The sequence below is a fragment of the Nyctereutes procyonoides genome, unplaced genomic scaffold (genome assembly GCF_905146905.1).
Source record: "Nyctereutes procyonoides isolate TBG_1078 unplaced genomic scaffold, NYPRO_anot_genome, whole genome shotgun sequence".
NCBI classification, from domain to species: Eukaryota; Metazoa; Chordata; class Mammalia; order Carnivora; family Canidae; genus Nyctereutes; species Nyctereutes procyonoides.
This window is the reverse complement of record NW_026575131.1, coordinates 50,159,231-50,185,143: the sequence shown is the minus strand read 5'-3', so window position 1 is coordinate 50,185,143 and position 25,913 is coordinate 50,159,231. Positions and strand designations below refer to the sequence as shown.

Here is a 25,913-nt window from a genome sequence, read left to right as displayed (position 1 = left end):
TGCCCCTCCTGCTCTAAAATAAATAAATCTTAAAAAAAAAAACTTTATGCAAACATGGCAATGTTCTATACCTCCACAGTTCAATACAGTAGCCACCAGGCACGTGTGCTTAAGGAGCACAAATTAATTGTAACTAATTTACATTTAAATGGAAATAGCCACTTGGGATAGAACCCCGTAGTGCAGAGCAGTAGGGAGTTTACCATATTATTCTTGTCACTTTTCTGTTGCTCTGACCATTGTTTGAAATAAGTCCATTTTAATTTTAACGTTTTTTTGAGAGTGCATGTGGGTGGTGGGGAAGGATGAAGCAGAGGCAGAGGGAGAGAATATTCCAAGCAGACCCCAGCTGAGCATGGAGCCCGATGTGGGGCTCCATCCCATGAAACTGAGATCATGACTGGAGCTGAAACCAAGTCGGATGCTTAACTGATCGAGCCACCCCAGACGCCCCCAAAATAAGTTCATTTTTTTAAAAAAGATTTTATTTATTCATGACAGAGAGAGAGAGAGAGAGGCAGAGACACAGGCAGAGGGAGAAGCAGGCTCTATGCAGGGAGCCCAATGCGGGACTCGATCCTGGGACCCGAGTATCATACCCCGGGCTGAAGGTGGTGCCAAACTGCTGGGCCATCGGGGCTGCCCTAAGTTCATTTTTAAAAAGAGATCTATTTTAAAGCTTAAAGAGGAGCATAGTGAGACAAAGACCAGGCACTCGTGTGTGGACATTATCATACGGTAGCTTTATTAAATTCCTTTACCTTCTACAACGCGATTACAAAAAGGAATACTTCATTTAAGTGTAATACTGTCTTTATGGACGTACCGTGGTCAGAAAGTGGAGCTAAAGGTCACGAACGAATACACGTGAGAACAGGGACAAAGGCAGGACGTCCCTGGAGCCTAGTCTAGCACAGCGAGCCCAGTGGGTAGGGGAAGGGAAGCAGGGATGAATAGACTTATCTGGGGGGCGGTGGTGGTATTGTCCATGAGCTGCTTCTAGGAGCTTAAACCCAAGGGCCGGCGCAGGGACCAGACACACAGGCGTACAGCTTTGGTACCACATCTCAAAGCTGCCCAAAGTCCTGGCCTTGTGTCACACACAGCAGTTGTCCCCAGTCAGCTTTGGTTTTGTTTTCTCTCCAATTTACACACACACACACACACACGCACACGCACACATGCACACGCAATCAAGGGTGTCTTCTTTGACCGTCCAAGCTCTTCTGTCTTAGGTACCTCCCTGCTGTCAAAATCAAAGCACGCCAGACTCCATCAAGCCAAGAAACCCCTTCTTTCCTAGGAGAGAAGCCAGCACTTCGCTTTCCTGAATGAACATGAGCACTCAGGGCTCACTCTGTCCAGCTGCGGTTTGGCTCCAACCCTGGCAGCTGAGCTGAGGGGACAGGACGCTGATTAGCTGGGGATCTGACTCCCTGTCTGTCACAAGGCACTTCTCAAGGCTCCGAGCCCATCCCCCACCCACCGCCCCTTTTTTTTCTTGTTCACCAAAGGAAGGAACTGGAAAGAAAACTCTGTTAAGATTCTGGGGACAGAACAGGCCATGAAGGAAACTGTGTGTGTCTGGTGAGCCTGATTTCCAGCAGGCCCTGGTCCAGGCAGCTCCGGAAAGCCCGTAGGTTTTAAAAAAAAAAAAAAAGAAAGAAAGGAAGAAATAAAGAAAGAAAAAGAAAAAAGGAAAAAAAAAAAAAAAAACATCACCAACCCCAGCTGGCCTTTGTTTGGTTTTCCGCAAAGCCCTGTCTCTTTAAGTTTGCACTGGGAGCCCTCGAGGGCAGCCAACTTTTAATTGTGCACACATGGAGTTTCTGGAGCTTGCCCTGTGCTTTGCCAGCAAGCGCATGCCCTGTTTTTTCCCCCCTCCTTTGAGAGAAATTCTGGAGTCTGGGGAGGTGGAAGGCGGCCCCCGTGTTACCAGGGTTCCAAGTCCAGGGACTCGGCAGCTGCTCTGGGAACCGATTTCATTTCCTGCATCCCTAGGTCTGAAGGATTTTCTAGGAAAATTAATATTTGCCAGGGCCTCCACGCAGGGAGGGGACAGATTTCTGGGTGATTCTTGCATGTGAACTGCTCACACATCTCGGCTGCTGGGTCCTGAGCCCCCCTGACTTGGAAGCAGCAGGAAAGACTGAGCTTCCAGCCCTGAGTGACAAGGACAGAATCTGGCTTTGCGAAGAGACCAGAAGAATATTCTACCAAGAAAGTGGTTGGGGGGGGTGGTGGTTGAAGTGGACAAAACACTATTATCTGGCAGACAAGTAAATGTGGGGTGGGCAGTGGGAGGGGGCGGGGGCGTCAAGCCACTCCAGACGTGACCTGCGCATAATGACATTCGGGATTAAAATGAAAATATGCAATTCCAGTGACTTTCAAATTTGGCAACAAGGAATAGGATTTCCCCCACTCCCCCGATAATGACTCAAAAATACGGTATTCTCCTTTTCACCCCGCTCCATCCATAATTGCCAGTTGATTGTTCTCCATGTTCTTCACAAACCCACGCCCCAGCATCAGCCACTGGCGCCAATTTATGGAAGAATTTAGCTCCAGTCTGCGCTGCGGCCGCTTTGAACTGACGTACCAGGGAGAAACCCGCTTTAGGCTGGAGTCTTGTTGCTGTTGCGGGGCTCCTCCTGGGAAGCGGAAGGAAAACCCCACTTGCCTTTGAGACTTGGCCTCGGTGGGTCGGCGTGGGGGCTGGCGAGGGAGGAGACAAGGGGCAAGGGAGGAGGGACGGTTGGTTCTGGGGCTGGTCTCCCTCACGGCTACTCTTCCGCAGAGGATGACGCAGGGCTTTCGTCATCTGACATCGGGGCAAACTGAAACAAGAAGCAGAATTCGTTTTGTTTGGCATCACTGCCAATGCCTACGTGGCGCCAACCTTGTTGGCTGGCCCTGTGGCTGAGGTGAGTGAACAGGAGAACGCGGTCCCTTGGCCTCGAGGAGGGGATGTTCAGAGCAGCACACGAATGCAGAGGAGGATTTTCATCACGGATTAAAGGATGGAGGGGAATGAAAGTGGGGTACAGGTAGTCAGGGCGGGGGCCTTCTGGGCTGAGTGATGCTGAGGGGCCAGCCAAGGGGTGGGCATTCTGGCAGTGGGAGCAGCAAGTGCAAAGGCCCTGAGGCAGGAGAAGCGGACAGGCTGATTGGCCTGAGCAAGGTGCAGAAGAAGAGAGGGGGGGAAGGGAAGGGGTTGGTGCAAGGCTTGGTGGGCTCTGGGATGACTTTGGCTTTTTCTCCAAGTAGGGGGACAGCCAAAGAGTGCTGTGTGCTGAGGAGGGATGTACCCTAACTCGGGGGTTCACGATGACCTCTGGTTGCTGTGGGGAGTACAGACTGGAGGAGGCAGTGAGGGTGGGGTGCCAGGGTGGAGGCAACAGCAGTGGTCCAGGAGGACAAAGATGGAGGACTGGGGTCTGTCCCTCAGGAGTCCCTGGGGGCAGACCACGTATCAGACAACAGGTTATCACCTGGTCCTAACACTCCCATCTTCCAGTTGAAAAAAACTGAGGCTGAGCTGATCCCTAGGTGATGCTCTGAGCACAACTGTCCCAGGTGACCCAACACCCCGGGGAATGAAGCTGGAAAAACCTAGAGCCTTAGTAAGAAGCCGAAGACCCCTTCTGTTTGGGGGGGGGGTCACTGTAGTCAATGCTCACCATGCCACCCCCGAGCCGGGTCCCAGATGTGCCTCAGGGAGGCCAGAGCAAGTGCAAGGTAGAGTGAGGAGGAAGGAACATGAGATTCCTGCCCAAGGTCTGGAGTCATATGCCCCCCGGGGCCTCCACCCCTTCCTATCCGTGGGACTTTGGGCTGTTGGGGGGAAGGGGGCTGTAACCATTCTAAGCCTCAGTTTCCCCACCAGAAAAATGGAAATGATAACAGTACTTTGTATAGCTGAGTCAGGCTCTTGTGGAGGGTTCGAGAAATCATGGCTGAGAGGCACTTAGCATACAGTCCATCAGACTGGAAGAGCTTGTCTCCTCCATCAGACAAGGGTATCGTTTTAGAGACCTATGAAGAGTGCCCCTGTCTCCTCCTTCAGACTGGAACAGCTCTCTCCTCCATCAGACACTTAGGATAGAGCAAGTATCAAAATTATCCTGTCAGGCTTCCTGAGAGTGTTTTGCTAACAGGCATGATTTACTTTTTTCCTTTTTTTTTTTTTTTTTTTTTGTGCATGATTTCTTAAAAAACCCTGGTTTCTATGCTCAAATAGAGAAATGCCAAGTTAGACACAGGTTAGGTTTCTTTACAGGGAGACATGTCAAGGTCTTTCATACACTGACATGCGTCGACTAAAAGCCAAAGTCCTCACCATGGCCCAAAAGATCCTTCATGATCTATGGAATCACCTCCTCGCTTTCATCTCCTCCCCTTGGAGCCCTTGATGCTCCACACCACACCAAGCATGCTCCTGCCTCAGGGCCTTTGCAACGGCTGTTCCTTCTGCATGCACAGTCACACAATTCACTCCTCCTCTTCCTCAGTAGGTCCCCACTCTCACTGTCCCTCTTATCCTGTTTCAGGTTTCTTTCCAGCTGCTACTGTCCCCTGGCTACACAGTGATTTGCATATTTTGTATCTTGCTACGATGCCTGCTCTGTGGGGGCAGAAGCCATTTCCTGTTTGGTTCAGGGCTGTGACTACCAGGGCCTATCACGCAGTGGGTGCTCCGTAAATATTTCTCAAATGAGTGGATGGTAATTAAGAGCATGCATTTGGAACCAGACAGATCCAGGTTCAAATGCTATTATGTAGTCTCAGCTGTCCGTGCCTCATTTCCTCATGGGGGCACTGGGAAGGTTCAACAAGCATGGGCCGCACACAGCACCAGCCCAGAGTCCCCACCGCCCACCCTGCCAGGGTTGACACTCACAGAGCACTTGATGTTCATGCGAGAGTACAGCATGGATGCGATTTCACTCTGCCCGGCGTCCAAGGCCACCATCAAAGCTGTGCTCCCGTCCTGTAAGGCATCCACTGCTATGACGAGGCCCCGAGCTGGGCTCCCGCCCTCCCCGGGGTGCACCTGGGTGGGGACTCACGCGATCAGTGAGTGAGATGTCGCAGCTGGGCACAGCCAGCAGGAGCCCTGTGATCTCCTTGTGGCCGTGCTCACAGGCGCACATGAGGGCCGTGGAGCCATCATCGTCCTGCACGTTGACATCTGCTTCACAGGCCAGCAGAGCTTTGACGACATCCACCCGTCCGTGGCTGACCGCCAGCATCAGGGCTGTCTGTCCCGCCTGGGCAAGGCAAGGAAAAGGTTTATGGACCATGCAGGCCCCAAGGCATGACACCCTTGCTCTGGAACCTTCCATGGTTCCCAAGTACTGTGATATTAACAGTATCCCCACTTGCTGGCCTTCTAGATCTCAAACAATTCCTCCCACCACTGGGCCTTTGCACCTGGCTGGTTCCTTCTCTTCCTGCTGTCCCCTCATCCCTCACGTTTTGGCTTAAACATTTCCTCTTTGGAGAGGTGTTACTTGCCTACCCACTCCCATCCCCAACTAAAGTTGATTCCTAGCTGCCAGATGTAAATATAGATGTAAAAACTTATTGAGCTAAGATTTGTATACTTTTCTGTATGTCAGTCGAACCTCAAAAAAAATTAAATCAATGTTCATTAGTGGCTGAATGGAAAAGCAAACTGTCATATACTCATACTACAGAGTATCATTCAGCCTTAGAGGTGAATGAAGCACTGATGCACACTGCATCACGGACGGATCTTGAGAATGTTACGCTCAGTGGAAGAAGCCAGACAAAAGAATACGTATTATGTGATCCTAATTATATAAAATATCCAGAATTGGTAAATCGATAGAGATAGAAAACAGATGGGTGTTTGCCAGGAACAGAGGGAGAGGGGATGGGGAGTGACTGCTAATGGCACAGTGCTTCCTTCTGGGGTGATAGGAATGTTCTAGAAGTAGATAGAGGTGATGGTTGTACAACACTGTGAATGTACTAAATGCCACTGAATTGTATACTTTAAAAGCTATAATATTTTTTAAATTATTATTTGTGTGTGTGTGTGTGTGTGTATGAGAGAGAGAGAGAGAGAGAAAGAGAGAGAGAGAGGGAGAGAGAGAGAGAAAATGCTCATGTGCAGGGGGCAGAGCAGAGAATCTTTTTTTTTTTTTCAGAGCAGAGAATCTTAATCAGGCATCATGCCTAGCACAGAGCCGAACACAAGGCTCGATCTCATGACCTGAGATCATGACCTGAGTAGAAATTAGAGTTGGATGGTGAATCAACTGAGCAATCCAGAACCCGTTTTATTATTATTATTATTATTATTTTAAGTAAACTCTACTCCCAGGGTGGCACTCAAACTCAAACAGGACCCAGGATCAAGAATCACATGCTTTACCAACTGAGCCAGCCAGGTGCCCCTCAATGGATACTCTTATGTGAATTTCACCTCAGTTAAAATAAGTAAACCATTGAAATACTGTTTTTACTTAAAAACTAAATCAATAGGGACGCCTGGGTAGCTCAGCAGTTGAGTGTATGCCTTTGGCTCAGGGTGTGATCCCAGTTCAAGGATCGAGTCCCACATCAGGCTCCCTGATGGGGAGGAGTCTTCTTCTCTCTCTGCCTATGTCTCTGCCTCTCTGTGTCTTTCATGAATAAATAAATAAAATCTTAAAAAAAAAAAAAAAACTAAATCAATAGAAGAGCCAGCAGGGTCTGTTCTTGCTCTTTATGCCCTGTGACAGAGCCCTGCTTCTATCCTGTGTTTTTTTGTTTTTTTTTTTTAAGATTTTATTTATTTATTTGAGAGAGGGAGAGGGAGCATGAGCAGGGGAGGGGTAGAGGGAGAAGCAGGCTCCCTGCTGAGCAGGGAGCCTGACTTGACACAGGGCTCAATCCCAGGGCCCTGAGATCATGACCTGACCTGAAGGCAGACACTTATTGGACTAAGGTGCCCAGGCACCCCTCCTTCGCTGTCTTTAAGCTGTTGCAAATCCCCCCCTTTCCTGCTATCCCCATAGAGTCCTGGCTGCCCTTCTGCCCAGATGCCTGTCCACGCCCCAGTCACCTCCATGCTCTCTTGGCTTCTGCTCCCCAACATGCAGCCAAAGGGAGATTTTTCAAATCAGAAAGCAGGCCATTGCCACCGCCCTGGTTAAATGCCGCTGGTGGCTTTCTGCAGCCCCCGACCAAACCTGCTCCAAGCCTCTGTGCTGCCTGGAATGCTCTCAGCTCCCAGAGCTCCAGGCCGCTAGTGAACTTCAGGAGGGCAGAGACGTGCCCGCTCGTCCACCATCTGAATCCCTAGCATCTTCAGCTGCTGCTCAATGAATTACCAAGCACGACGTGGGATGGTGTCAGATTAAGAAAGGTGGAGGATCCCTCCCACACTCCACACCCCATCTCCACCGGAAGGCCCTGTATCAGAGGCAGTCTGGCAGGCAGGTCATTAAGGATGGGGTTCTAGGGGCATCTGGTCTGGGTGGCTTGGTCGGTTGGACATCCGCCTTCAGCTTGTCATGATCCTGGGGTCCTGGGATCAAGCCCCAAGTTGGAAGAGCAGGGAGCCTGCTTCTCCTTCTCTATCTGCCTGTCACTCTGCCTACTGTGCTCTCTCTCACTCTGTCAAATAAATAAATAAAATCTTGAAAAAAAAAAAAAGAAAAAAAAGAATGGGGTTCTAAAGCTAGATCAGCTGGGTTCAAATCCCACCTCCTTTAGTCTGACCTGGAAGACATGAGTGCTTCTCTGAGACTCAGCTTCCTCTTCCGTGCAGCGGGGATTCTCCCCCTGGGCACAGAATGAGATCACACCTGGGCTTGGTGCACAGCCAGGGCTCAGGAAGCAGGAAGTACCACTGGGGTCTGCAGCACCAAGGGCCTGTACCTGGCTGGCTTTGGCATTGACATCTCCGAGCCGGAAGAGCTGCAAGACGGTCTCGATGTCATCCTGGGTCTTCAGGTTGGCCAGGGCAGTGAGCATGATGGGGCTGTAGCCAGCGCGGTTCTGCTTGTCCACCTGGCACACACCTGGGAGGGTCGTAAGGAGGACGTGGGACCCTCAGACCTCAAAACTGGGGGAGGGCCCATGAGAACCAGGCAACGTCTTGACTATCACAGTCTAGCTGTGGCCTGAGTCTTACCTTTCCCCAGGCTGAGCGCCCCATTCTGCCCCAGGGTCTCCACCTCTATTATGCCGCCCCATTAGATGAGGGACTTCTAAGGAGGGGGAGACTGTCTCCTTCATCAGCCTGGAGACTCTGACACGCAGGTTTAGGGCTAAAAGTAGGGGACTGTGTCTCCTCCACTAATCTGGAAGAGCCAGTCCCCCTTCAGACTAGCCTCTACCTTCTCCATCAGATTGTGGGCCCTGCCTCCTTCATCAGTCTGGGAGGCTGTTATCTTCCTTGTTAGACCAGGGAAGAGCAGATTTCTTCCTGCCTATTCAAGGACCACATCTTTGAAGTCCCAGAAGGGAGGCTATGGCCTTCTCTCAGACCACGGCTCCAGAGAGGTCACCTTCATCACATAGGGGTCCTTGGGGGTGGTGGAAAAGTCTACACAAAGACTGTGTCTGCCTTCGCCAGTGTACGGGTCTATGGGTACGGACTGTACCTCCCTGACCAGGCTGGAGGGTGGTGTCTCCTCCACCAGACAGGGAGGACAGCATCCCCCCATCAGACCAGAAGGCTGGCATGCCCCTCAAGAGACTATGAAGGCAGTGTCTCCCCCATCAGACCATAAGCTGGGGGTAGCAGACAGCCCACTTGCCCAGGGCCCCCCTGTCCTGCCCCACCAGCTCACCGCTGTCAAGCAGCTGCCGTACCACAGGGAAGTTGGCATGAGACACGGAGTAGTGCAGAGCGGTGTTGCCATTGCTGTCGGCGATGTTGACCACGTAGTCCAGCAGGCGCGCTGACATGGCCCGGAATGTGACCAGGTGGCGCCGCACGAGCTCAGGGTGGGCGTCGCTGCGGCAGGCCAGGCGCAGCCACTCCTGCAGCACCGTGGTGTAGGCCACTTTCTGGATGCGGAGGGGAGAAGGGTAAGAGGGCAGCAGCAACCTGCTCCCCGCCAATTGGACTGAGCCCCAGGTGTGGACACCCCTGTCCCGAACCAGAGCCTGAAGGAGAAGCATGGACAACCCTCCCTGGGTAAGCCCCTTGCACTAAAGAGTGTGGTCTCCCTGTCCCGGACAAGGGAGGCCCAGGTGTGCCCCCAAGGAAGGTGTGAGCATCTCCATCCTGCGCATGTGCTCTTCAGAGGCAAGGACGGACACCCGTCAAGAGAAATGTGGCACCGCCTCCCTCAAGATCCCAAAACAACAGGAACCAGAGGCCAGGACTGCCAGCAGGTGACCGTCTCCAGCCCCACCCACCACCCTGGCCCCCATCCAAAGCCATGACCCAAGCCCCACCCCCCCCCACCACCCCACCTCCCAAGTTCTCTGTTTGGATCCTGGAGTCCCTTCGAAGCTGGCACAGGGAGACACTGTGGATGAGACGCTGGGGTAGGGGTGGAAGGGAAGAAGGGGACCCCGGACCCAGGGCCCCATCATACCAGCTCCCGCTCAGTGAGGGCATTCGGATTGTCCAGGTACTTTTCCAGGGCCAGGCAGGCTGAGATGAGGTCAGGGCTTAACTCCATCCTGCAAGGGGTGGACAAGAGGGAAGTTTACCTTGGGAGCACTCACCTCGGCCTCCTGGGTGACCACAGACAGGGGGAACACACAGATTCCAAGAGAAAGTGGACACACAGACTCAAGTTTATTCCAAGTGGGCAGTAGTGGATAGAAAATCTTTGCCCAAGGGCAGATTTTTCATCAGGGTGGAAAAAAAAAAAAGATACAAACATGTGTGCAGGTGGAGCATTCATCCCAAAGACAGTGGGTAGCTTAAGGACAAATTCTGCCTGCCCCTTAAATTCTAACCCCAATAACCCAAACTGCCTGCATCAGTTTATCAAAGCCTGTAGACCTTCTGATAGCCAGGAGAAAGCACTTGTTTGCTAATTCAGACTAAGGTGTGTCTGACTGATGGGAGGTTCCTTCAGAGGGCATGAATGGTGAGATCTATTTTTTTTTTAATTTTTATTTATTTATGATAGGCACACAGTGAGAGAGAGAGGCAGAGACACAGGCAGAGGGAGAAGCAGGCTCCATGCACCGGGAGCCCGACGTGGGATCCGATCCCGGGTCTCCAGGATTGTGCCCTGGGCCAAAGGCAGGCGCCAAACCACTGCGCCACCCAGGGATCCCTGAATGGTGAGATCTGAGGCAGAAGTCACCCACCTCACTCTGTCTGAGTCCCTCCTAACAGAGAAAACTGACCGGATCTCCTCCTCTGCATTCGCTCCTGATGCTGCCTCCGCCACAGGCACGTGCTGAGACTCCCGAGGCAGCTGGCACTCCTCCTGGCTGGTCTTGGCTGCTGCTGTCTCCGAGGGCCTGAGCTGGGGGGCTTCGACCACACTTGCAACCCTCTCCTCTGGCTCTGGGGCCTCATTCTCTGTGCTCTCGTTGTCCGAGAAGTTCTCTGCTGTGCTAGAGTCCTCAGATGAGGACTCGTATCTGGGCAGGAAGGACGGGTGGAGTGAGGAGATGCTGCAGATGGGACAGGACATGGCAGGGGAGGGCACAGTGTTCTGACAACTTGACTGCTCTGCGCCTTGGCTTCCCCATCTGTTAGGTGGGAGTAATGGCAGTATCTACGTCACAGGGCTGCAGGGATGTGCCTTCCAGCACCTGGCACCCAGTAGGTGCTCAATAAACACTAGCTCAGCCTGTGATAATGCTCAGGGTGGCTCAGGGAGAAATACTGCTCTCACCTTCCACCTCTTTCCCCTTTGCCTCTTAACGCAGGTCCCTCACCCCACTGCAAACAGGTCCCTCTTGTGCTTCTTGCTGCCTCTGGACAAAGTATAAGCTTTTGGGCCTAGCAGTCAAGCCCCCAAATGGTCCCTGACTCCGACCTCCTGTGCCTCTTGCTTCTCAAGGGTATCACTGCTTCCTCTCACCAGAGCCTTTATCAGGCTGTGCCCTCTACCAGGAGTGCCCTCCCAACCCCCACTCTTCACTTGGTAGCTCCTGCTTATCCTTTTTTTTTTTTTTTTAAGATTTTATTTCTTTATTTGAGAGAGCAAGCGAGCACAAGAACGGGGAGGGTCAGAGGGAGAAGTAGGCTCCCTGCCGAGCAAGGAGCCTGATGTACGTCTCGATCCTGGGACTCTGTGATCATGACCTGAGTTGAAGGCAGATGTTTAAACTGACCGAGCCCCTCCAGGCGCTCCCTGCTTATCCTGCAGCACACTCGTCCCCTCCTTCAGTGTCCTCTCTGGGGACACCAATGCCTCCCCCGACACAGTCTGAGGAGGGGTGTGGGGCAGAGGCTGCGGCCCAGGCTCGGGAGTCTGACTCCCGGTGGCCGTGTGAGCTCCAGCAAGTCACCTGGCCCCGATGTGCCTCGGTGTCCCCAACTGGCTACTGTGCTTTGGTTCCAGTAATGAATCAAAACAAGGGGCCCAGACCAGGGGGCATTCTCGGACATGAAGGAGCCAAGGAACAAGGAGGAAGGTAAAAGCTGAGGAAAGGGTGGTAGCGTGGGCTGGGGGAAGAGGGGACTCCCCCTCTCACCCGCCGTTGACGCCCACAAACTGCAGGCTCCTCCGCCGGGCTGCAGGGTCTGCGGGCTCCTCTTTGCGCTTCATGATGGACCGCACACCGACCTGGGGCTCACCTGTGGGGATGGGTGGCATCATAAGAACCTCCCCAAGCTGGACCCTAAGCCCAGGCCTCCAGCGCCCCATCCCCCTGGGAGGCCACCCGCACTTACCTACGCCCCCCACCTCCTGTGACTGGCATGAGGCTGCTTGCCTGGTGGGCTCCCCGTCAGCAGCATCCCGGGCAGCCGACCCACCTGCACTCTTCTCAGGCTGTGCCCGGGAGGTGGCCTCCATCCCTGGGGGTGACGACGGTGACTCTGCAGGAGCCGGTGGGAGCCCTGCAGGGGAGGAAGAGAGGTGCTTACCATGGGTGGATAAGAGCTGCGTCCTTGGGGTCACATGCTCCGGGGCCAGGTGCTCTGGGGGCTGATGCTCATGTCACTTGGTCAAATCTTCCCACCCCATGAGATCCGGATTGTTAGAGATGAGAAAACTGAGGCACAGAGGGTTGCCTGGAGTCACCCAGTGAATGAGCAGGAGAATCTGATTCCACCAGCGGTCTCTTGCCTGCAACAGCAGCGGGTCAGGGACAGGGAAGACGCTGCAACCTTACAATCCTGGCTTGTGACCCCCACCTCTCCAATATCACTCTGAAGGTTGTCTGGAAACGAGGTGTGATCACAGCCAAGAGTCGTGGTCATGGGAGGGTCTCAACTCTCCCATGAACAAGCTGTGTGACCTCAGGTAAGTCACTTAACCTCTCTGTGCGTCAGGAGAATGGCATTTCTGTGCAGACTGAGGACCACAGTGTGGGGGGAAGGGCTTAGAACAAGGTCTGGACATCAACAGTGCTCGAGGATCATGAATTGCAGACGCTACTTTGATAAGACTTATTAGTATTTTAACAAGAGCAAGGCTGTGTTATGATATCACAGCTCCCTTCTTCTGAACTTTAAGCAGGTTAACACTTTAACAATCAGGAAAAGAAACAATAAGGGCTATTACAAAATAAATTTTTAAAAAGATTTTATTTGAGAGAGAGAGAGAGAGAGAGAGAGAGAGAGCAAGCGCGAGCAGGGGGAGAGGGAGAAGCAGGCTCCTCGCTGAGCATGGAGCCGGATGTGGGGCTTAATACCAGGACCCTGGGATCATGACCTGAGCCAAAGACACTTAATCCACTGAGCCTCCCAGGTGTCCCCAGAAAATAAAAATTAAAACCCCACCCAGGTAGGGGTGCCTGAGTGGCTCAGTCCGTTAAGCACCTGACTCTTGGTTTCAGCTCAGGTCATGATCTTGAGACATGGGTTGGGATCCACGCTCAGTGCAGAATCTGCTTGAGATTTTCTCTCCCCTTCTGCCTCCGCTCCTCCCACCCCACTCACAGGGGGACGCATGCTCTCTCTCTCTAACAAATAAACAAAATCTTAAAAACAAAAAACAAAAACAACCCAAGCCCACCCTGGTAGATTTTCAGTGTGAGAAGATGAAAATGTTCTGGAAATGGATGGTGGGGGTGGTTATACAACAATGTGAATGTGCTTAGTGCCGCTGAACTGGACACTTTAAAATGGTTAAGATTGGGGGGTGTGGGGTGGGGGGACACCTGGGTGGCTCAGTGGTTGAGCTTCTGCCTTCAGCCCAGGCTGTGATCCTGGAGTCCCGGGATCGAGTCCCACATCGGGCTCCCTGCATGGAGCCTGCTTCTCCCTCTGCCTGTGTCTCTGCCTCTCTCTCTCTCTGTGTCTCTCATGAATTAAAAAAAAAAAAAGACGGGGGGCGGGGTGGGGTGGCAAATGGCTGGCTCAGTCAGTGGAGCATGTGACTCTTGGTCTCAGGGTCATGAGTTCAAGCCCCACATTGGGCACGGAGCCACTTTAAAAAATAAAGTGGCTAAGATGGTAAGTTTTATATCATGCATATGTATATGTTATCACATTTAAGAAACCCTACCCAGGTTTGGTAGAGGACAAAGGTGACTCTGATGGTGGCTGTCCCCATCTCAGAACCTGCTCAGGGCCCCCCACAGGCCAAGTGTGGCTTCTATGTACCGCTTCCCCAGGGCATCTCATTTCGACCGTTGGCCTTGGGGTCTGCCGGACAATTCCTTTCAATTCCCTTGAATGGTTACAACCTTTTCTGACATACACAGTAACTACTTCAAGTCCATGATACTCAAATGGAGTTAAGAACAGAGAAGGGACACCTGGGTGGCTCAGTGGTTGAGCGTTTGCCTTTGACTCAGGGCATGATTCTGGGGTCTGGGATCGAGTCCCACATTAGGCTCCTTGCAGGGAGCCTGCTTCTCCCCCTTCCTGTGTCTCTGCCTCTCTCTCTCTGTCTCTCATGAATAAATAAATAAAATTTAAAAAAAAAAACAGAGAGGAAATAGAACAAGCACAGAGCGAAGGACAGATGAGACCCAGCCACAGAATGTGTCTCTGACAGCACCCAGCTCAGGGTGTGGCTGGGCCAGGCTGATTCCAGAGCCGCAGCCCGAGCCCTGTGGGGAACCAAAGCACAGGCTGGGTGTCTATGTGGCTCTCTCGGTTTCTTTTTTAAACTCTGTCAATAAAGTCAATCAAACAAACAAACAAAATCACTATATGGCCAAGTGGAAGGTGTCAGAAGGCAGACGGGCCAGTTCAGAGCCTTGGTTATTTGCCCCAAGCTCAAGACTCTTAATTTAAAGACCTGGCAGGGTAAAAAATAAAAATAAAAATAAAAATAAAAAATAAATCAGGTGAAACAACACTCAGCTTGGTGAAAGAAACCAGTCACAAAAGGACAAATCCTGTCTGATTCCACTTATGTGAGGTCCTCAGGGGAGTTACATTCACAGACAGGAAGTCGATGGTGGGCGCCAGGAGCTGGGGGAGGGAATGGGGAGTCTGTGTTTAAGAGTTTCAGTTTGGAAAGATGGGAAAGTTCTAGGGAGGGATGCTGGTGCCATGTGAATGTACTTCATGCCACTCAATTGGCCAGTCAGACATGCTAAGTTTCATGTTCTATGTTCTTTACCACAATATTTTAAGACGTAGAAAAAGGAAACAAACAAAAAAAGAAACAGAGCAGCCCTATAGCCCATTCTGCCCCAAAGGTAAAGCAGGCCCTGTCTCCAAAAGCTTGGATGGCTCCTTCTGGAGTGAGGAGTTCAAAGTCAGGCACTACAACTGTTGAAACAGCAATGACAATAATAGAACTGATCGTAATTGTTATTGTCATTCCACTAAGGAACAGGACAAAACGACACCACAATTTATATGGAAGAACCGAAGTCTATGACCAGCCAAAACAACCTTATAGTAAGAGGGTAGAGATGGCGAATCTGACTGAGGAGGGCGTAGTAAAACATGCCAAACAGCCAAACAGCCACAGTGGCCAAAAGAGCAAATGTTGCTGAGGGAAGAAATGGGCCAAAGGAACAAAAAAGAAGAGAAGACCCAGCAAAGGCCCCAGCTGAGGGAGCTTGGGTTAAGACAAAGGGGTTTCCACAAATCAGTGGGAAAGATGGTCTTGTGGTGTGGTGCTGGGAAAAGCAGCTCACTCAACCCAAGAAAAATCAAGCTGCATCCCTACCTCACACCTTAACATGAAAACTCAGAAGGATGGATGTAGCTACAGGAAGGTACAAAGCTACAGGAAGAAAATGTAACAGAATATCGGGGGCCTCAGGAAGAGGAAAGATTCCTTTAAAAATTCGTCAAAGATAGGGCACCTGCATGGCTCAGTGGTTGGGCGTCTGCCTTGGCTCAGAGTGTGATCCCAGGGTCCTGGAATCAAGTCCCACATCAGGCTCCCCACAGGGAGCCTGCTTCTCCCTCTGCCTAGGTCTATGCCTCCCTGTGTCTCTCGTGAATAAATAAATAAAATCTTAAAAAAAAAATTCCTCAAAGATGAGGCGCCTGGGTGCCTTAGTTGGTTAAATGTCTGACTCTTGATTTTGGCTCAGGTCATGATCTCAAGATTGTGAGATCAAGCCTGGCATCAGGATCTGTGCTAAGTGCGCAGCCTGCTTAAAATTCTCTCTATCCCTCTCCCTACTCCTCGTTCTCTGTCTCTAAAAACAAATAAACAAACCTCAAACTACATATGAAGATGATCTCACATGTAGAAGTAAAAACAAAACAAAACAAAACAACAACAACAACAAAAAAACCCAGGGGATTCCTGGGTGGCTCAGCGGTTTAGCACTGCCTTCAGCCCAGAGCATGAGTGATCCTGGAGACCCAGGATCGAGTCCCACATTGGGCTCCCTGCATGGAGCCTGCTTCTCCCTCTGCCTGTGTCTCTGCCTCTCTCCCTCTCTGTGTCTATCATGAATAAATAAAATCTTAAAAAAACAAAAACCAAGAAACAACCCAAACTCCTAGATGCAGAGAACAGACTGGTAGTTTCCTGAATAAGGAGGTGAGAAAATGGGAGAAAGGGGTCAAAATGTATAAATTTCCAGTTATGAAATACATAAATCCTGGATCTGTCCTGTGCAGCATGGTGACTATAGCTAATAATGCTGTATTGATTGAACATCTGAAAGTTGCTAAGAGAGGAGATCTTAAATGTTCTTGTCACAAGAAAAAGTCTGGAACTCTGTGAGCTGCCAGATATTAACTAAACTTACTATAATAATTATTTTGCAATATATACAAATATCACAATCATTATTTGATTACCCTGAATGGGTACAGTGCTACATGCCAATTACAGGTCAATAAAATCTGAAAAAAAATTTAAAAATTAACAAAAGAAAAAAAATAGGATGGGTTTAACTGTATTTGACATGAACATTTCTACTTCATTATAAAACAACAACCTTCATAGACAAAGTTAAACGACAGGGTATACACTATGGGAAAATATTCACAATGCCAGAAGTGACCAAGGATTTTCTTCCAGAACAAGACTCAATAAACTTTTTCTGTAAGGGGCCAGACAATAAATATTCTGTTATGTGGGCTGGAAGGTCTCATTTGCAAAAGCAGCCCTGGACAGTATGTAAATTAATGGGCATGGCTGTGTCACAACACGAATTTCATATTAATTTTGTTCATGTCACAAAATGTTGTTCTTCTTTTCACATTGTTCAACCATTTAAAAATATGAAAAACCATGCTTAGCTTGTGAGCCTATAAAAACAGGCAGTGGGCTGGACTTGGCCCAAAGGCTGTAGTTTGCCAACCTCGATCCTGGAATATGTCAGAACTTCTCAAAATTGCCCAAGGAAAAACGGACAAAGGCTACAAATAAGTGATTCACAGAGCAATCTTATGAAACATGTATGGTGATGCCCTATCTCACCAAAAGATCAAAGAAATGCACATTAAAACAAGGAGATACCACCCTGCACCAGAGTCGATGGGCAAACCATGAGAAAAAACGTGTTGGTGGGTATGTGGGGCAATGGGCACCTCAGATCCAAGCGTGGCTGGTGGGAGCATGGACAGGGAGAGCTTGCCCAGAGAGGACTGGACAAAACTTGGAGTGAAATGGTGAATTCCCTGTGAATCAGCAACCCCAGGGGAAGCGACATGTGAAGACAGCACCAGCACTGCTCATGGCAGCCAGAAGCTGGACATAACTGGGTGCCCCCAAGGGGGTATGGATGAGAAAAGTGTAGCACACACTAGGGCAGAAGGCGACGTGGTCCTTCTGACTGACAAACACAATGTATAAGCATCAGGGTGGAGAGTTCAAAAAGAGTGTACAGAGAGATAAAAAAAAAAAGAGAGAGAGAGAAACAGCAAGATTTTTTTCTTCGGAAATCACAATACCATTTTAGGAAATCAAGCATGCACAGAGCATATTTTTCAAGGACACTGAAATGTCTAAATAAGCTTCTGGAAGGTGGATTGCGAGGAATGATATTACATGGGCTGGGGGGGGAGTGTGAGCGGCATAGAGCAGGGGTTGGCGAATTATGAACTATGGGCACGATTTTTGCATTCTTGATGGTCGGAAAAACAAAAAAGAATGCTATCTGGGACATGTGAAAATTACATGAAATTGCATTTCATATAGCCACGCTTGTTCCGTTCTATACTGTCCACACTTACGTGCTACAGAAGGAGAACCGAGACGCTAAACTCATCAAAATTCGTGCACAAAATATGCTATTTTTTTTTGCATATTAAGCTCACTGCAATCAAGCTTAAAAGAGAGAAAGAGAGAGAGGGAGAGAGAGAGAGAATGAACCAAGCAGAATTGAGCCATTGCCACTAAGATCATACGGCCCACGGAGCTGAAAATATTTACCGACCCTCAGCACTGGGGGTGGAAGGTGGAGGTGGAAAAAGAATCAAGTAAAATGAGGGAGCTGGCAGGCGCAGATGGAGATGGTCACTGTGAGCAGAAGAATTTAGATGAACTCAGTTTGGGCCTTTGGGCCAAAAGAAATTTTTAAAAATTTAAATCACTCAGCCACCCAGTGTGGGAAGGGAGTGGGGCCACAGGGGAATAAAGCAAGTTGGCAAGAGACATCATGGTCCTCAAAAATGGTCTTCCAGAAACCTGTCCTGAGAAAACAGAAGACGTGAGGGGTTTCTGCAGAGGGACGTCTGTGTGGCGCCCGATGACAGCAGACATCGACGTGGCTCACCAGTAAATACTACGTCCCGGGAATTTTTAATCACGGGAAGAAATGCCCCTGGGATCAGGTTCCATCAAAGAAAACCAAAGGCGGAGTTTGAATCCTGGCTCCATGAACAGTGGGCAACCACTGGGGCCCTCTGTTTCCTCTTCTGTCAAATGGGGAATGATAACGCCACCCACCTCACAGGGGTGCTGGGGATGTAAATGAATTAAAATGGGAAAAGAGCGTCTAGAAACGCCCTGGCCCCAAGTAAAGCTACCTAAATGCTTTTAAAAGTGAAATAATGCAAGACAACACATTCCATCGGTTCCCTGTTGCTGGACTTGAAACCTACATATTATTTTCTGCATTAAAAATTTCGGAAGGAAAGAAGCAGAAGTGCTGACAACAGCTGTGTCTGGGCGGTGGTGGGTTTATGGGGGTTTTGTTTTGTGTTCCAGATTTTTCTGTACTTTCCAAACTTTCCACAGAGCATATGAATTGCTGTCATAGGAATATGTTTTGAACAGGAGCAAAGGAAATTTCAAAGCTTTGGAGCCCCCACGGATGCACACGCCCAGCTGCCCCGTCTCCCACTCATCTCCCTGCCTTGCTTTTGGGTGGTGGGGGGATGGGACTTCATGAGGTCTCCCAGCCTCTGCCTGCCCCACCCACCCTTTCCAGCCTGAGGGGAAGGCTGCTTCGCCCTTTGGCTGCAGTGAGGGAATTCTAGATGGCAGAGAAGTCCTCCTTGCCTCCTCCCCCAGGGAGTACTCCAGGACCTACCCATCAAGCTGGGTGACCTAAAGACATGGTCCGAACGCTTGTCAAGTCCTGTACATCTAATTTCATTTTTCATATTGCTCCTCCTCCCCAGTCTGCAAGCCCTACAGGGCCCGCCGCTGATGCTCAGGCACCTCTGGACCTTGCTTGTCTGGCCTCATTACTCTAGCTGGTTCAACAGTTTATGTGCTCGAGCCCCTCCTTGCTTCAGGACCTTTGCCCCCACTGTGAACACTCTTCTTCCCACCTTGGTGCCACGTGGCTGCTGCCTCTCTTTCACATCTTGGTTTATTTTTTATTTTTTTTAAGATTTTATTTATTTATTCATGAAAGAGAGAGAGAGAGAGAGGCAGAGACACAGGCAGAGGGAGAAGCAGGCTTCACGCCAGGAGCCTGATGTGGGACTCGATCCTGGGACTCCAGGATCACGCCCTGAGCCAAAGGCAGGCGGTAAACCGCTGAGCCACCAGGGATCCCCCACATCTTGGTTTAAAGAGCCAACCGCTAACCCTCAAGCACCTACCATGTGCCTGATGCCACATGGAACACCCAATGGGAACTGATGCATTGAAGCCTCACACTGATCTGGTGATACCAGGCTGTCAGGACACCCTTACCCCCAGCCATTTGCAAACGAGACACACAGAGGTCAAATAACTAGCTCAAGGGCACAGAACTAGGCGGCAGGGTAATCAGGGTTGGAACCCAGACCATCACCCCACCTGATGGCTGCCTACCCCACGCCCCTGTTTTATTTGCTTCAAACACCTCTCCTCTGAAATGATACTTCTTCACTTATTTACTATGGGGCTTCACTTGTTTGTCGCACTTGTTTGTCTATCTTGTTCACTGCTGTACCCCCAAAGCCCAAAAGAGTCCCGCACATAGCAAATGTTCAATAAAAGTTTGCAGACTGAGAAGACACTGAAATGAACGGGCAAGCTCCAGCTCCGCCCAAGCAAAGCAGAGGCTGGGGCTGGCTGCAGCAAGGAGGAGTTAAGTGAGACACAAGGAAGAGCTTTTGGGGGCAGCAGCCCACACACAGTGGGAACATCACTAGGTCTGTGTGTCCTGCAGGCAGGCAGCCCCATGGCTGCCCTAGGTGGCATGTCTGGAATGAAGGCTGCCTCTCAGAAATCCCAAGGCGGAGCTGGGCAGAGCCCTTGGCTGGGGGCCAGAGTCAAAGGGCCGGGTGTTTGCGATGGACACAGAAAAGAGGAGTGGTGCCTGGAGCTGGCCAGGAACAACATGGAAAGGCAAAAAAACACAGCTGGGTCCCCTCCCTCCAGCATGTGCCCTCTGGTCCCTCCATGGGGCTCTGACATTCAAGACTGGGACAGGGACCTAGGCTGTACCTTAGAGCCCCCTGCAGGTTCAGGCTGACCTCGGTTTAGATCCTGGCTCAGCCACTTCGTGGCTGTGTGACACAGGGCAAGTACAGCTCTTCCCTGAGCCTCAGTCTCCCCAGCTGTGAGCAGAATGGGCCTGAAAGTTATCAACAGAAGCAGCAACAAGCAACGCTGGAGGGTTCACTGTGTACATCAAGTCACTAGTCCTAGGGGCTGGGACTATCGTTATGCCACTTTACAGATTGGGAAGCTGAGGCCCGGAGGGGTGAAGTCCCTCACCTAGGGCTACATCATGAAGTAGAATTTGAACCCAGGTTGCTTAACTGTAAAGCCCATACTCTTCAGCCTTCCATGATTGAAAGCCTCAGCACAGCACCTGGCACCAGGCTAGCCTCTGATAAAGAACAGCTGTCATTATTATGACTCATTCTGACAGCTTCTCCCAGGAGCCTAAGGGTGGCAGTGGTGGGGCAGCTGTCTTTTGTAGATCCCACATCCCCTTTCCTGGCATGAGGACTCAGCACTTCCTCTGGGGGACACCCCTTTGTTCCCTCAAAGGCCACAGGGCTTGGGTGGGGCTCCTCTACCCCCAGGATCTGGGGGTTAGAGGATCTGCACTGGGGGGCAGCGAGAGACACTGTGATCTGGCTCAGTGATGGGCACATGATGGCCACTGGCCAACGAGGGGCGCTCCTGGAATCGTTATGGGCACCATTTCCACCAAGATGGAAAGACAGATCCCTGGAGTGGTGGGGCCACTTTCACTCACCTGAGAAAGACGTCAAGGTGCACAAAAGATATTTGAGCACCTAGATCCAGCTATGACTGAACCCGTCACCAGGTTACATGAATAATACATTGCCTAAACCGGACTGAAATTGGTTTCTACCATTTACTGAATAAAATAGATGGGTTTTTTGGCTCAACAAGCCAACAGTCCTGGGGACCCTTCTTCAAATACCTCCTGTTTTCTGGATACTTACAATGCACTAGACATGAGGACATACACTCAATCAGATACCTGATTTTTCTGCATGGTCCCTACAGCACAGAATCAACGGCATAACTGTCCCCTTTTTGCAGGTGAAGAGACCGGGGCTCTGAGAACCAGCGTGGTTGGTCTGACGGAAGGCCAGGGCTAAGGCTAGACCTTGGCCTTCACAGGAACAAAGGGCACCTCTCCCCCAGCCTCCCCCGTGCACTATGGCTCACCTGCTGTCCCGTCGCAGCTTCGTTCCGTGATGCTAATTTTCTTCACCAGGTGGATGTTGCCAGTGGATGCAGTGGCTGTGGGGAACGCTGTCTCTACCACCTCATGGGTACGGAACACTGCAGGGCTCTCAACCCCTCCAGACGTTGCCAGGGACCGCAGCCCTGTCCCATAGGGCTCCAGACTCTGGGCCCGCTGTGCAGGGGCCCCAGCGGCTGTACTGGCAACCACCTCCACCTCCCGAGGGCCCTCTACCACCCGGACAGTGTCCACGCGGATGGGGCTGTCTGGTGGAGCCGAGGCTGGGGCTGGGCTGGGGGTCAGCCTGCCGGGCCTGAGCTGCCTGCAGCTCCTGGAGTGCTTTCTTGAGCTGGGTCTCCAGCACGGCGACCTTAGCGGCAAGGGCCGCCTCCCCGTCAGACACACCCAAGTCCCGCTCTCGGACCCAGGTGCCCACGCTCCGGGTCTCGAGGGTCACCGGGTCCTCGGGGGGCTCTGGGAGGTCCAGGCAGAGCTCACTGCGGCTCCGGGCCCCTGTGGGGTGGCCCAGGAATTTCTGGCTCTTGAGCTGTACTGTGAGCTGCCGTTTCTCCTCCTGCAGCACAGAGAGCTTCACCTGGAGCACGGGGATCAGCTTCACCTGCTCCTCCAGCTGCCGCAGCTTCCGTAGCGCACCCGCCATCTGTTCCCGCACGTGGGCCAGGTGCCCAGCGCTGGGAGGCACGGGTGTGGACAGTCCCGAGCCCCGTGGCGTTGGGGGTGGCAGCCCCACGCCCACCAACGAGCTTGTGGAGCCTGCTGCGCTGGGGGTCAGGGAGCCCAAGCCAGTGGGTGCAGCCGCCTGGTCCTCCAGGCGGCGACGGGCGTCCAGCAGCGTGCGCTCCACGCGCGGGTTGAAGCCAGCGCGCGTCTCTAGGGCACCATACTGCGGGTAGAAGCCACGGCCACAGTAGGAGTAGGCCGAGTGGCGGCTGTCCCCACTGGCATTAGAGCACAGAGACTCAGTGGATGTCCACCAGGAGCCGGGACCCCGTGGCAGTGAGCCGAGGCGGGGCCGGCGCTGCACGGCCACGCGCCGGAGCGTGTGGCCTTTCTCAATGTCATCCACGTACTTGAGAAAGTCCAGGTCGAGGCGGTAGCCGTAGGGCGTCTCCACGGAGTATGGTGGGTCAGGCTCCCTGGCAGGGAAGGCGGGTGGGGAGGCTGGACCGGGGGCCCCTGGGGCGTGAAGAAAGACCAGGGCCTCTGAACACTGCTGTCCCCTCCTCAGGGGGAAGACTCATGTTCACATCCCAGGGAGAGTCGAGGTTTATTCACCCACAGGAGGGGAGGCCACTGGGTGCTCAACTGAGGCTCCAGTCTTAGGGCAAGGCCCTGCCTCCTCAGAAACCCCCAGGGCAGGGACCAGGGACTGTCTCTGGACTCAGACCAGCCCCTTTCCCTAAAAGACTATCTCCCCCATCAGACCCTCTAGGGCAGAGCCAAAGGCCCTCATTCAGGCCTGCAGGGCAGGGCTGTATCCTACCCCCAGTGACCATGCCCCCCTCCCACTGCCCTCGAGGCAAGGCCTTATCTTTTCCCCCAGACCCTGGGGCAGGGCCCTTTCTTCCCGAGCCCTCTGACCTGGGAAGGGGGCTGGCACGTGCAGGACTTGGGCCATCCTCTGGTCTGCAGACACTCCTCAAGAGTCACCTGGGGTTTATCTCAGATCACCTGCAGCACTGGCTGAGGCTTACCTGGGGAAAGGGGGATGTTGGAGCCTGGAGTCAGGAAGAGTCTGCAGTGGGGAAGAAGGGGATGTGGCCACCCTTCCCCCACGATTGTCCCCCTCCCAATCCCTCCTCTTCCCCGAGTCTGGGACCCTCTCACAGGAACACACCCGGCCTGGCTGTGGAAAGGGGTGGGGGTGGGGGGGCCCGCGGCCTGGAACAAAGAAACCAAACCTCACGGCCCGCCTGCACATCTGTCCAGCGGCTGGACAGGCTCCAGCTGTTCCCACAGCCCCGCCTCCACAAGGCCCTGGGCTGGGGGCCCCCGGAGCCTAACAGGCCCCACCCTTCCTGCACCCCTCCTCTCAGCCCAGGCCAGAAGCTGGCTACAGGGATGCATGGGGGCTGAGGTGGGCAGGGGGCTGAGGCCCTGAGTAAGGGACTGTCTTCCTGAAAGGATCCGAGGACACAGAGACACGGGGACACCAGGAGAGATGGAGCTCAGGGTAGGGGACCCCAAAGCAGAGCTGGGGCAGGCCAACCAGAGTGGGGCGGGGGGGAAAGTCGGTGAGGTGGGGGAGGCAGTGAGGAGCAAAGCCTTTCCTCTTTATGGAAACAATTTTCTCTAAAAATAAACAGTTTCGCTGCCGGGCTACACGAGAACTTCCTGCCCCCCCAGGATGCGTCCGGCTCAGGGGCACAGCAGGGATAGAAGGCCGAGTGGTGGCCAGGGAAGTCATGGGGGTGGGAGGGTGGGGAGGAAGTAAGAGAGGGTGCCTGGAGGCTGCAAAAGGGAGGGACAATCAGAGCCTCTCACTAACCCTTCCTCAGCCCTGGAGACCAGCCAGCACCCTTTTGTCCCCAACACTCAGCCTGAGCTTGGCCAGTTCTTTCTGCTGTCTGACCTCTAGCCACCTTGCTCCAGAGTGCTCCAGATAGCCCCATCCCATCCCATCCCACCAAGGAGGACCCTTTCTGGCCGAGGGGGGCGAGGGCAGTGGGTACCTGGGAGGATGGACCAGGCCGGGCACCTGCCGGGCATGAAGGCGGGGCTGGGGCTCCAGGGGCGGCCAAGCTCCTCCTCGTCTTACACCCTGCTCGCCTCCTGCTTAGTGCCTTTGCTTAGTCTCTTCACGTCCCTCTGCGTCTCTCCACGCTCTCCACGCCTGTGTATCTCGCTCCACTTCTCTTACCCTCTGTTTCCACGTCTCTGGCTTCCAATGCCGCCTGCAGCACAGTAACCAATTGTATGAAACTTGGTTTTCCACCTGCTTGGAGGTTCACCCCTACACACCAAGGAGGTGATCAAAAGCATTTTCTGGGGACCTGCGAGAGATGGGCGGGCAGGAAACAGAATCGGAATATCCCGTGGGGGCCCCTGGAGGTGAAAAGGGGTGGGGCGAGTAATAATCGTAATAGTAATAATCACCCCAGCTGCTCATCTGATCACAACATTCCCATCAGGCACAGGTTATTGCCCTGTTTTGGAAACAGGGCATCTGGGGTCACAGAAATGTACAGTGAGTTTGTCCAGGGTCACTAGAAGGGGAAGGGGCTGGGTCTGCACTTGAACCTAGGCCCGGAAGATTCCCCACTGCCAGGGTCACCTCACACCTAGCTCCCCATCCCTCTGCCCATTTCCCAGAGACTGAAGTCAGAGGGTCTCTAGTCATCTGATCGCCCTCTAGGTGCGAGGACGACTCCAGGTCTAGAACGCAGATGGAGGTGGGGAGCGTGACGGGGGAGGTGTCTGTGGCTGAAGCCCCCCTCCCTGAGTGGGACCCTGCCTGGGGTATAAAAAAGGAAACACCGGGTCGGAGAGAGATGGAGAAAAAGAGGCGGACACTCCAAGAGGGAACAGGTAACGGGGCGCGGGGCCGCGGGACCGGGGCCGAATGGCCCGCGGGGTCTCCCTGCAGCGCCCCCTCCCAGCCAAGCCGGACGTCTCTGGGGTCTCCCCGCCCCAAAGATGGGGCAAGGGTGACCCCGCCCCGTGGAGGGAGGGGGCGGGGCCTGCGGGGTCCCCGGCTAATGGCAAACAGCTGCCGCTCCCCACGCCGGCCCAGCCGCCAGGCCGAGGCCCAGCGCGGCGTCCCGCCGGGCCGCCTTCCCGCCGTCTGGGGCCCGGCCCGGCTCGGCCGCGGAGGAGGCGAGGGGGGCCAGAGCGGGGGGAAGGCGGTACAGAGGACCGAGGTGGCGGAGAGGGGCAGAGCGACGGCAGGGATGGGGCGGAGGCAGGGCGAGAGGTGCAGGCGGAGGACGGGGCCGGGGGCGAGAGGCAGGGACGGGGCCAAAGGCGGGGAGGGGACAGAGAGGCGGGGAACGAGGCTCTGAGTCCGGAAAGTTTGGACCGAGACGTGAGTTGGAGGCAGAGGCTCGTAGAGAACGGCGAGGTCGCGCCCCGGGATTGGGGGTGGCTGGGGCGGGGACCACGCTCCAACCCCGAACCGGACTCGAACCCCGACCCAGCCTCGGGTCCTACTCGCCTCGCGCGCTCCGGCCGCCGCCGTCCCTGCGTCCCGCCGCCCGTGCGTCCTCCGCGCGCCACCGCCCGGCCGCCCGGCCCTCGGCGGTGGCCCCGCCCCCGCCCCGCCCTCCCCGGGCCGGCCCCGCCCCCGCCCCGCCCCG

At 53.1% G+C, this 25,913-nt stretch overlaps 1 protein-coding gene across 1 annotated transcript; it reads right to left on the bottom strand.

Annotated features, from left to right (window-relative positions):
* Positions 1–722: 722 nt before the first annotated feature.
* Positions 723–24,512, bottom strand: KANK2 (KN motif and ankyrin repeat domains 2). Its single transcript, XM_055344745.1, is given in 13 exon segments — positions 723–2,840; positions 4,904–4,993; positions 5,073–5,273; positions 7,897–8,039; positions 8,814–9,033; positions 9,570–9,657; positions 10,339–10,578; positions 11,641–11,743; positions 11,840–12,007; positions 21,579–21,882; positions 21,884–22,794; positions 23,200–23,312; positions 24,291–24,512. Coding segments are annotated over 12 exon segments (2,559 nt in total). The 5' UTR covers positions 23,237–23,312; positions 24,291–24,512; the 3' UTR covers positions 723–2,786.
* Positions 24,513–25,913: the final 1,401 nt, after the last annotated feature.